This window comes from Giraffa tippelskirchi, chromosome 4, assembly GCF_054371585.1.
Source record: "Giraffa tippelskirchi isolate mGirTip1 chromosome 4, T2T-mGirTip1v1.2.pri, whole genome shotgun sequence".
In the NCBI taxonomy this organism is placed as follows: domain Eukaryota; kingdom Metazoa; phylum Chordata; class Mammalia; order Artiodactyla; family Giraffidae; genus Giraffa; species Giraffa tippelskirchi.
This window is the reverse complement of record NC_137278.1, coordinates 201,134,385-201,146,611: the sequence shown is the minus strand read 5'-3', so window position 1 is coordinate 201,146,611 and position 12,227 is coordinate 201,134,385. Positions and strand designations below refer to the sequence as shown.

Here is a 12,227-nt window from a genome sequence, read left to right as displayed (position 1 = left end):
GGCAGTCAAGAGATACCTGGAGTAGCAGGCAGATCTGGCCTTGGAATACAAAACGAAGCAGGCCAAAGTAACAGAGTTTTGCCAAGAGAACGCATTGGTCATAACAAACACCAACACAAGAGAAGACTCTACACATGGACATCACCAGATGGTCAATACAGAAATCAGATTGATTATATTCTTTGCAGCCAAAGATGGAGAAGCTCTATACAGTCAGCAAAAACAAGACTGGGAGCTGACTGTGGCTCAGATCATGAACTCCTTATTGCCAAATTCAGACTTAAATTGAAGAAAGTAGGGAAAACCACTAGACCATTCAGGTATGACCTAAATTAAATCCCTTAGGATTATACAGTGGAAGTGACAAATAGATTCAAGAGATTAGATATGATAGACAGTGTGCCTGAAGAACTATATGGATGGAGGTTCGTGACATTGTACAAGAGGCAGTGATCAAGACCATCCCCAAGAAAAAGAAATGCAAAAAGGCAAAATGGTTGTCTAAGGAGGTCTTACCAATAGCCAAGAAAAGAAGAGAAGCTAAAAGCAAAGGAGAAAAGGAAAGATATACCCATTTGAATGCAGAATTCCAAAGAATAGCAAGGAGAGATAAGAAAGCCTTCCTCAGTGATCAGTGCAAAGAAATAGAGGAAAACAATAGAATGGGAAAGACTAGAGATCTCTTCAAGAAAATTAGAGATACCAAGGAATATTTCATGCAAAGATGGGCACGATAAAGAGCAGAAATGGTATAGACCTAACAAACAGAAGATATTAAGAAGAGGTGGCAAGAATACACAGAACTATACAAAAAAGATCTTCATGACCCAGATAATCATGATGGTGTGATCACTCACCTAGAGCCAGACATCCTGGAGTGCAAAATGAAGTGGGCCTTAGGAAGCATCGCTACAAACAAAGCTAGTGGAGGTGATAGAATTCCAGTTGAGCTATTTCAAATCCTAAAAGATGATACTGTGAAAGTGCTGCACTCAGTATGCCAGCAAATTTGAAAAATTCAGCAGTGGTCACAGGACTGGGAAAGGTCAGTTTTCATTCCAATCCCAAAGAAATGGAATGCTAAAGAATGTTCAAACTACCGCACAATTTCATTCATCTCACATGCTAGCAAAGTAATGCTCAAAATTCTCCAAGCCAGGCTTCAGCAATACATGAACCGTGAACTTCCAGATGTTCAAGCTGGTTTTAGAAAAGGCAGAGGAACCAGAAATCAAGTTGCCAGCATCCATGGGATCATCGAAAAAGCAACAGAGTTCCAGAAAAACATCTGCTTTATTGACTATGCCAAAGCCTTTGACTGCGTGGATCACAACAAACTGGAAAATTCTGAAAGACATGGGAACACCAGACCACCTGACCTGTCTCCTGAGAAATCTATATGCAGGTCAAGAAGCAACAGTTAGAACTGGACATGGAACAACAGATTGGTTCCAAATAGGAAAAGGAGTACGTCAAGGCTGTATTTTGTCAACTTGCTTATTTAACTTATATGCAGAGTACATCATGTGAAATGCTAGGCTGGATGAAGCACAAGCTGGAATCAGAGATTGCTGGGAGAAATATCAATAACCTCACATATGCAGATGACACCACCCTTATGGCAGAAAGCAAAGAAGAACTAAAGAGCCTCTTGATGAAAGTGAAAGAGGAGAGTGAAAAAGTTGGCTCAAAGCTCAACATTCAGAAAACTAAGATCATGGCATCTGGTCCCATCACTTCATGGCAAATAGATGGGGAAACAATGGAAACAGTGAGAGACTTTATTTTTGGGGGCTCCAAAATCACTGCAGATGGTGACTGCAGCCATGAAATTAAAAGATGCTTGCTCCTTGGAAGAAAAGTTATGACCAACCTAGACAGCATATTAAAAAGCAGAGACATTACTTTGCCAACAAAAGTCCATCTAGTCAAAGCTGTGGTTTTTCCAGTAGTCATGCAGGATGTGAGAGTTGGACTATAAAGAAAGCTGAGCACTGAAGAATTGATGCTTTTGAACTGTGGTGTTGAAGAAGACTCTTGAGAGTCCCTTGGACTGCAAGGAGATCCAGCCAGTCCATCCTAAAGGGAATCAGTCCTGAATATTCATTGGAAGGACTGATGCTGAAGCTAAAGATCTAATACTCTGGCCACCTGATGCGAAGAACTGACTCATTGGAAAAGACCCTGATGCTGGGAAAGATGAAAGTCAGAAGAGGACGACAGAGGATGAGATGGTTGGATGGCATCACCAACTGGGACATGAATTTGAGTAAGCTCCGGGAGTTGGTGATGGACAGGGAAGCCTGGCGTGCTACACACCATGGGGTCACAAAGAGTCAGACACAACTGAGCAACTGAACTGAACTGAGAAGATTTAAAAGTAGAAGAAAGAAAATGAAGTTACCCATAACCCTACCACCCAACAATGTCTGCCTATAGCACTTCAAGTATATTTTCCCCCAGGCTTTCCCGCCTCGTGGATACTCATGTCTGTGTGATAAACAGGCTCATGTGATGTAGCTGTTAAGGCCTCGGGTTCTCTGCAAATAATCCGTTATACACTTTTGCCAACTCTCTGTGTTTTTCCAAGTAGGGAAAGGCGTAGAAGCTTTGGGTAGGGAGAGGCGTAGAAGCGTCAACCACTGGATAATGAGCTGCAAGCCGTGGAAGTCAGCGGTGTCTTGTTCTGAGTACTTTTTATGTGAAAATGAAGCTTCATTGGTAGATGGCCTGTTGTGGCGACTCAGGAAGCAGCTGCTGGCCGTTTCCCCGAGGGATGCTGTCCACAGCCCACCTCGGCGTGTGCAGAGTAAAGCAGTTGGCAACCCAGGGACCCTGAATGCAGACAGGACCACTCGCAGAAGTGAGCCGAGCTCCACTGTCTTCTACACACCCAGCAGGCTGTCAAGCCTTTTCACGCCAGCATTCTATCAGTGACTGTATTGGGGACCACACTCTGGTCTCATGTTGCTGATCCACATCTCGGAAGCCAGGTCAGTGGTCCTGCAGCCATCACTCACCTGAGAATTAGAAATAACATTTTATGACTTAGAAAGTGATTCCATGTGCCATTTAATACTAGTGCCAAATAAGCAAATGGTGGACGGAATTCTTGGCTGAAAAAAGTCCTTTGTGCAGTGAACTTTCCAAACTGAAGCAAGCACAGTGGTGATCAGCCCCAGCCCGACATCCTTGGATAGAAAGTGCAGCTGACAGCCGTGAAGCTTATGGGAACGCTCAGGGTCTGGGGGGGGCGGGGTGGGGGGGATTTGTGGGGGATGGTTGCGTTCACGGCCACTCCACGCTGGGGACAGAGGAGTGTGTCCTGGCCCAAGGGCACAACTGTGCGATTGAAACGAATGACGCCGCAAAGCCCACCTTGCAGAAGACCACGCTTTACAGTTTTATTTGCTGTTTCAGCAAGGGAGACACAACACTGCCGTACCCTCCCTGCTACGAATCCCACTGTGTGAGCAATTGCATGGTTGATTAGATTAATGGGCGGTGATGACTCAGGATCTGAAATGACGAGGCTTGTCTCTAGCCTCTTTCTCTGTGAAATTCTAATTTGTAGTGAGCGGTTCAGAACACTCGGATTTGAATTATTCTGTTTATGCAAAAATCACTCATTAAATAAGGATGATGTTAGTAATTTTTAAATCACTGGTTTGAGTCAGCTTTACCCGTTGGTTTATAGACCAAAGAGGGTCAGTCACTCTGAGGATGCAGCACTCCAGTCTTAAGTCAGCTGCCAACTGGGCTCGGAGCCCTCCCCTGACCCAGACGAGGCGCCGGGGAAGCCTTTGTACTGCTGATTACCGAGGGAGAGCCGGAGACTTTGTTAAAGCTGCTGCTTCTCAGGCAGACCCGCGGACTGTCACACCTCCGGGTGTCTCGGGGCCTCTGGATCCTGCAGGCCAATGGTGCACCACTGAATTGTGCCTCTGAGACACACTCAATCTGAATTTTATTTAGACACAAACATAGCTTGGGCTTCCCAGGTGGCACTAGTGGTAGAGAACCCACCTACCAATGCAGAAGATGTAAGAGACCTTGGGTTCGCTCCCTGGGTCGGGAAGATCCCCTGAAATAGTAAATGGCTACCCATTGCAGTATTCTTGCCTGGAAAATTCCATGAACAGAGGAGCCTGGCAGGCTACCATCTGTGGGGTCGCCAAGAGCCAGACACGACTTAGCAACTGAGCACACAGATACGATAAAGAGCATGAAGTTGCGTTCTTAAGAGATTAAAGTTTCTTTTACACCAAAAATGAGGTTCTTTTTTCCATTTTAGTGTAAAACCTGCTCCGAGCCCAAACAGATCAGCAGCTCATCTGCCATCCACGACAACCCCAACCTCATCAAGCCAATTCCAGTGAAACCCAGTGGGAGCCGGCAGCAGCGGGGCCCTCGGCCCGGCCAGGTGCACGGTCCTTGCTTTCCACCCCGTCCCAGTGATTCCTGAGGGACCTTGGCCCTGAGGCTGGTCAGAGGCGAGGGGGTGGGGGGCTGTGCTGTGGAGGTGCCCTAGAGTTGATCCAGGAAAGAGAGATTTCAAAGTGGAGATTTTGTCATTATGTATAATTTGCTCTTCCTACAAAGGGTTGCAGTTTTGATGTTTGGCATTTCCCTTACTCTGTGCTAATCCCTGTGAACTTGACTCCTAAGAGGTTAATGTGTTCCAAAAAGACAGCAGCCTAATACCACATCGGAGCTGATGAGACTGTTACATGTTGGGCCCTTCTGTGGTTGGCCACTGGCAAGAGACAAGAGACGCAGCCCTCCCCTTGGCACCCGGTCTGGGGCCATGTGCCCTGTGTGGGTGGCTCTCTTGGTCTAAGGACTGGGGTCAAATCCCCCTTTAGACCCTATGACCCGTCACTGTATTTGCATCTAAGATACAAACATGAAACATGACATCGGTTTTTGTATGAGTATATATATTTTTCATAATACCCCAGCATTAGCAAAGTCACTGATCTGCAAGTTCCATTACTGAGTGTGGGTATAACCAGTACCTCTGGTTATTCCTCATCAAAAAAACTTTTTATAAGGGAATTGTTGGTTTAAATCAACTTTAAAGATGAACATGGAGCCAAAAGACATAAAGACTGGCTCATGCAAGTCTTGCATTGAATTTTTTTTTTTTTAAGTCTTTTCTAATTATGTTTTAGCTTTTATATAAGTTGCTTTTCGTGGAAATTGTTTACTAGAGAAACTGGAATATGTGACTTTAGGATACACTCGTGTTCTCCTAGCCCAACCACAGGGAGCAGCAGCTGCAAGAGGCACCAGGGCACAGGCAGGAAGGAAGAAGGCCTGTTGCCAGCCACAGGGGCGTTTAGGCCTCTGATGGGCTGTTAGAGCTATTGCTGTGTATTCGGATCAAGTTAGAGAGAGTGATGACTTACAACTTTCCAGCCCTTAATTTCTATCATTCTGTGGGAAACTATCAGGAATTCTGAAACCCTTGTGTTTCTGCGTTTGCTCGGTGTCTCCCAGTACTTTGCAGGGGGAGGTGTACTTCCTGTTGAGGAGATGGTCCTCTGTCTGTTAGTGTCTGTGATTTTGCACCCAGTCGTCCCCAGGCCCAGCAAGCATCTCCTGACTGCTCATCAGTCAGCAGATAGGGACTTCCACGGTGGTCCAACCATTAGGGCTCCGAGCTTCCACTTGCAAGGAGCCCGAGTTCCATCCCTGCTTAGAGAACTGGATCCCACATGTGGCTTGCCCCCCCCAAAAAAATTCAACAGATACTGAAATATAACAGCTATCTTGGGGTGGGAGGGAGAAGCCTGTGACAAAATTTGACGTTAGAAAGGCGGTCCCAGATGTGTAAAGTTTATGATCATTAGGCTTTTCTATAATCAACCCCTTGTAAATAGAAGTCATCGGGTGGGTAAATTAGGTTTCATTCCCCCCCATCACACATAACCAGATCACACATGAACACGTTCTCAGACGTGTGTGTTTGTTCCAGACCTCAGACCCAGAACCCCAGCGCCTGTCCTTGACGGCGCTTTTCGGGAAGCAAGACAAAGCCCCGTGTCAGGAGGCCGGGGGGCCTCCCCAGACCCTCCCCCTGCAGCAGCAGCAGCCAGAGAAGCTCCCAGTGCAGCAGGGGGTCGTCCGATCCCTATCCTATGAGGAGCCCCGGAGACCCTCGCCCCCCGTTGACAAGCAGCTCTGCCCTGCCATTCAAAAGCTCATGGTCAGAAGCGTGGACCTACAGCCGCTGGCTGAGCTGCCCGAGAGCCGGCCGTGCACAGATGCTCTCAGGGCGGCCTGCGCTGGGCCCGCCCAGACAGGGTCTCCCCGCAGCCACGTGCTCGCGGCCCCTGGGACTCAGAATCCTCTCCAGCTGCAGAGCATCCCTGGGGCTGAGAACAGGTGTGATCCCGGGGCACCAGCACCTGCCAGCTTGGCCACCAACCCCGCGGCCACGGCCCAGCCCACCCGTCTCAGCAATGCCCTCCCACCCCAGACACCAGGGCCCCGGGCCCTCCCCAGACCAGCACCCCCCGGCCCCGGCCCCGGCCCTAGTCATCAGGCAGTGGGGCCGGGCGAGGTCTCCCCACGGGAGCTGCTGCGGAGGCTCCAGGCTGTACAGCAGGAACAGCAACTGCCAGCGCCTGGCCGCCCGGCCCTGGCGGCCAAGTTCCCCGCGGCCACTCCGAGCACCCGAGCGCGGAACCCCCTGGAGCCTTGGAGGGACCCACCCCCCAGCATGGAGCAGCCGACTCCGCTCCTTCAGGTAAGTGTTCTCCCGCCAGGGAGCACTGGGCGGGGTCCATGCAGGACACCGCATCTGCCTCCACCTCCTGCCAGGTAGGGGTCTGCTCTCTGCCCAGCGGTCTGGGAGCCCTCCTTTCAAACACGCTTCATTTCTAGAGAGAAGTCTTCTTGTTTCCAGGTCTGACATGGATACGAGAAAACCCTAAGTATGTGGTTGGAAACTTAGGGTCTGAAATTGTTCCAGGATGTCAGATCTCTGGCCCCTGCTGGTTATGTGGCCCACAGTAAACTGTTGTGTATTCACGATCCAGTACATGCTTCTGGGCGCTGGCTGCGGGCCAGGGCCCTCTGCACATGTTGTGTGTGCCTGTCCCTGCAGACACCGCAGCCCGTGGGCTCTTGAGGTCAGCTGAAAAGCGGGTCACTGACCCTGGAAGGCATAGCCTCCCTGCCCGTCTCTGCAAGTGTAGCTTAATGAGGGTGAGGAGAAGACAGAAGCTGCCCCCTGCCCCTGCCCATGATGTGCACACTGACTGTCTGAGAGGAAACGTTGTCATTCTTAGAAATGCTCTGTCTTCCAGGGAAGCTGGTTCTCTGTAGTCACTAATAACTCAGGACAGTGAGAAAACTGAAAGCTCATCGGTTTTTTCACTGCCCACACACAGGCAGCATCTGGAGATCTGAGGGACTTTTTTCCGTTTGGATTGGTACAGATTCATTGACAGTGCCTCAGGGTTCAAGTTTAGGAAGTTCTTCCTATGTATTATGTGTGTCCTCATTGGTCCTCCTGCCCTGTTTCAGCAAGCAGCTTACAGCAGGGCCTCAGAATCATTCACTTTTAGGAACCAAGGCCTCAGGCTTGGAGCACAGTCTTCATGTTTGTCAGAATGTGGGTCAAAGTGCTGTTGTTGGCTGTTGATGGAAATCTCACCTCTGAGCACCTGCTATCCTGAGACAGTGGCTGCTCCCCACCCGCATCCTCGCCCCAGTGAGACCATGCCCCCCTTCTCTGCTTGTCCCCGAGAATTCAGACTGGACACTAGGAAGCTGGAGTTAATGGTTGGCGGTCACCCTCAGGGGCACGTCCCCCTTCCCTGCTCATGGGCCGCAGAGCCGTGGTGCTCTACTAGCCGCCCGCGGAGCCACCTCTGCTTCAAATGTTAACTGGGGACAGTTACACAAACCACCCACCCCCTCCGCCTGGTTTCTGCTTAGGATGGTACTGAGAGGGTGACTGAGGTCACAGAAGCTCCCGAGGGGCCGGGAGACACTATCAGAAAACTTGGTTATAGGTCTGGTAGCCAAGAAAGGCAGACTGACCCGCCCAGACAGGGCCTACAGGAATATCCCCCAGGGCACTGTCCCCCCTGGACCCGAATGCAGAGAATCAGGAGGTGAGGGGGTGAGGATGTGACCCTGTGACCCTGCCCATCCTGCCCACGCCAGGTGAGGAACGGGGCGGCTCCCTCACAGCGGGAAGATGGGCCCCAGCAGGCAGGGGCATGGACGGCCAGCCCCAAGGGAAAGGCCAGGTCCTAGATGCGGTCAAGTGGTGACAGGAAGTGGGGAAGTGAGGTGCTACTCAGAGGACGAGCTTTCCTGCCGAGGGTACCATGGTTAGGACAGCAGACGCCAGGCCGATGGTACCCGGGGTTGGCAGGGGGGGAGGTGGAGGTGCAGGCGGAGCTGGCCTCCTGTCGGCTGCCCCAGTGCTCGGAGCTGTAGACAGTTAACCTTGGAACCCGCTGTGTCCTCCCCGCTGTCCGCACCCTACACGTGCGCCAGCTGCCCTCACCTGCCCACCTATCTCCATATTCCCCGACAGGTCCTCTCACCCCAGCGCATCCCGGCCGCCGTGACCCCGTCTCCACTCATGTCGCCCCTGGTGTTCGCGCACCCCAGCTGGGCCCTGCCACAAGAGAGGAGCCGTGCACCCTTGCCCCCAGGAAACCAGGACCCTACGGCCACCTCCACCGGCCTCCTTCTGCCCCTGCGGACACCCGAGCCCCCGGGGACCCCCGGCAGTGCCCTGAGCAAGCCACAGCTCCAGGAGGCCCTGCTGCACCTTCTCCAGGTAGGTGGGCCCCGCCCCCTTCGTGGCCTTACTCAACCTCAGGGCGCCCTGCCCATTTCCCTGCCCCCGAGACCCTTGGGGTGCCCTGCCCACTTCCTGCTCCCCAAGAACCAGAGGGTGATGCAGCAGCTCAGCGCTTCTGGGTGGATGTGTCCGCTCCTCAAGGTGCTGTCCTTGGAGGAGGGACTCAGTCCTCCAGTGCAGGAACGGAGGAGGCAGGCGCCAGGTGATCCTGCAGCTGCTGGGAGGGTCCTTGGCCTGGGGGTGTTGGGAACCAGCAGGAGTTGTAGAGAGGCTGCCCTGAGCCCTGGGGAGGGGGCGGCGGGAATAGCAGGAGAGGCTGTGACAGCCCAGGCATGTTTTACAGAGATCCTTGAAGCCTGCAGTGAGGATGGGGTGGGATGCCTTCCTGTGCTCACGCATCCCTGTGAAATAACCAACGAGGACACTTGCACAGAGCTGGGCCTGGCTGGGCCTCTGAGGCCAGGAGACGGAGGCCAAGGGACAGGCCTGAGGGCGCCTGCCAGCAAAGAGCAGAGCCGGGGCTGCGGCCTCGCCGTCCAGCGCTTCGGCCCGCCCCACGGACCCGCCACGAGGGGGCTGTGCCGCCCGGACAGAGCACACCCCAGAGCTCGGGGCAGGCCCTGAAGAGAGCAGGCGTTTGCCAGCAGACCCAGACAGCTCAGCTCTCGTGTTCAGGGGTCTTCTGGGTAAATAGTCTTTGGGGGTAAAAAGATTTTCGAGTTAGTTTGCTTGAGTGTCCCGTGACCTTGAGAGAGCGGTCAGCACTTCTGTGCTCTCTAGTCTGGCTCAAAAAGATGGAAGTCTCCTCTAGTCAGACTGTTTAGTTTAAAGGTAATACATTTTAGAAAGGAGAGGAAGGGGCCAGGAAGCAACTGAGCATGAAAGCAGAGCAGACAGGAGATGCTCGAATCTCCCTGATTCACAGGAAGGGGATCCCCCTCCTTTCCAAGAGCCACTCGTGTGGTAAGTTCATGAAGACTTGGGGACGACATCTATACACTTCTGTGAGCAATAGACAAAAACCCCTTACATGTGAATGAACAGGCACTTATTCCATCTAATCACACTGTCCAAAGTTCTCTGTGCAGGGGCAGAGACACTGTGGGGCTGCAGCTGCCCCTCCCCCGGTCCTCGCTAGTTAGAGGTCACACTTCTGTCCCCTGCACCAGCTGCTCCCCCTTCAGCCCTTGGGAGTGAGTGAGCGTATGAGCCATGGGTGGACCACCAGAGCACCACGGAGCCGGGTGGGAGGGAGTCTCCAGCATCAGAAACAGAGAAAACCTCCATGGGTCCCTTGGCCCCTGGAGCAGCAGCAGAGCCCCTGGTCTCACCACTGCCCACTAGCCAAGCCAGAGCCCTCTTTAGCTAACAGGGCCAGGGCAGAGGTGCGTTGGATGTGGCTTCACCAGGCACATTGCCGTAAAGTCTTAACTTCAGCCCACAGCAAAGGCCGGCCTCTGCGGTGGCTCAGTGGTAAAGAACCTGCCTGCCAATGCAAGAGACCCAAGTTTGATCCCTGGGTTGGGAAGATCTCAAGGAGAAGGAAGCGGCTACCCACTCCAGTATTCTTGCCTGGGAAATCCCATGGACAGAGGAGCCCGGCAGGCTACAGCCCATGGGGCCGTAAAGAGTCGGACACAAGAGCAACAACCACCACTTTTAGGTGACTTGGGGAACTTTCAGAGCCACTAGTGACCTCGCAGCCAGGCGGGCAGGACCGAGTGGGCCCTGTCCTCCGCGAGCAGTCTCCAGAGGCCCTGTGTCTCTGCAGGCAGCAGGCTGACCAGGCCTCTCTGGAGCCAGCCTCACTCTGTGTGTCTCCAAGGCTGGTGCCCCGAGCTGCAGGCCACAAGCACCTGCTGCTTCCCCAGCTGACCACTGAGGACCCACAGCTGACTCATACCCCCCCACCTCCGTGGCCTGGCCTGCAGCCCCCTTGTTTACACAGGCGCTTAGAAACCAGGCGCTGTGAACACACAGGTGGGGAGGAACAGCTTAGGATCTGGGTGCCAGCTCAGCCCCAAGACAGACAAAGCCTCTGGTTTCTGCAGCCGAATCTCACCCCCCTGGGGGCTTCTGATTCTGTTTTCCAGAACGACGACAACTTCTTGAATATCATCTACGAGGCTTATCTCTTCAGCTTGACACAAGCGGCCGTGAAGAAGACCCTGTGAAAGCAAGACGTTTCAAAACCCATATCCGAGGCCCTCCAGCTCAAGGCTCCTTCTTGTCAAATGTTGTTTCCCTAAATGTTTCTGCCTTTTTTTAAAAAAAAAAAAAAAAAGGATGTATAATATGAAGTAAAATGTTTCAGACTTTTTCAGTCATGCGTCTTTTTTCATCCCGTCCTTCAGGGCACCTGGTGCCAAGGATCGCGCACGTGGGAAAAGCCCTTTGGTCACGTCACGTCACAGCGAATGGTGAGCTTCAGCGGTGTTTGCTTACCCATCCTCAGCCATTTCTGAACGAGTATTCTCAGAGAAGGCAATGGCACCCCACTCCAGTACTCTTGCCTGGAAAATCCCATGGACGGAGGAGCCTGGTAGGCTACAGTCCATGGGGTTGCTGAGAGTCGGACACGACCGAGCGACTTCACTTTCATTTTTCCCTTTCATGCACTGGAGAAGGAAATGGCAACCCACTCCAGTATTCTTGCCTGGAGAATCCCAGGGATGGGGGAGCTTGGTGGGCTGCCGTCTATGGGGTCGCGCAGAGTTGGACACGACTGAAGCGACTTAGCAGTAGCAGCAGCATTCTCCCCGAGGAAAGGGCCCTTCTAGGAACACGGTTTCTTTTTCATCAGCAGCTGCAGTTATTTCGGGACCTCGGAGAACGTGCCAACCGCCAGGTGGCACTGTCGTCCCGCAACCACCGACGCGCCCCACCGGCCTCTCCAGTAACAAGGGGAGCGATTTTCCAGACAGAGTCAGCCTGTTTGTCAACATCCATTGGCACCGATTGCTGGGCCTTTGATGGGAAATGCTCGCTGAAAGTATTCACCGCTGGTTTCTATGGGGGTTGTCCCAGGACACCACACACGTCCCAGGCTTCCAGCAACACGGCATCTGTCCAGCCCCTTCAGCAGAAGCTGGCCTCTGCTCCCAGGGAAACATTTTGTAATCTTCAGTGAATAGAGCTGAGAGGAAGGTCACAGATCTTAAAGCCAGTTCTCAGCCTCTGTGGGGAGGCCGTGCCCAGATGGGCTTATGTTCACAGAGCCAAGGGGCTCGCCCTCAGAAGGAGGCAGGAGGGCTCTCTCCAGGTTGACCTAGTCCCTGCCGCGCATCAGAGATGAAGTGAGCTTTGTGTTTCTATAGCCCTGTTTGTTCTCGGACCATAAAAAGATCTCCAGACGCCCACACGGGAGCCAGGCCTCACCCTCCTTTTAGGGTCA

General features: G+C 52.6%; 1 protein-coding gene across 6 annotated transcripts in view; it reads left to right on the top strand.

Annotated features, from left to right (window-relative positions):
- Positions 1–11,156, top strand: part of DCP1B (decapping mRNA 1B) — a 41,438-nt gene extending 30,282 nt beyond the window's left edge. For 2 of the 6 annotated variants that reach the window (XM_081589898.1, XM_081589901.1), the window contains 4 exons: positions 4,295–4,423; positions 5,981–6,754; positions 8,561–8,809; positions 10,927–11,156. In XM_081589898.1, the coding sequence (XP_081446024.1) occupies positions 4,295–4,423; positions 5,981–6,754; positions 8,561–8,809; positions 10,927–11,007 (1,233 nt within the window). In that variant the 3' untranslated portion in view covers positions 11,008–11,156. Of the gene's footprint in view, positions 1–4,294; positions 4,424–5,980; positions 6,755–8,560; positions 8,832–9,176; positions 9,520–10,884 lie in introns of all 6 variants that reach the window. The other 4 variants (XR_014082073.1, XR_014082074.1, XM_081589899.1 and 1 more) reach the window with 4 other exon arrangements.
- The last annotated feature ends 1,071 nt before the right edge of the window (positions 11,157–12,227 follow it).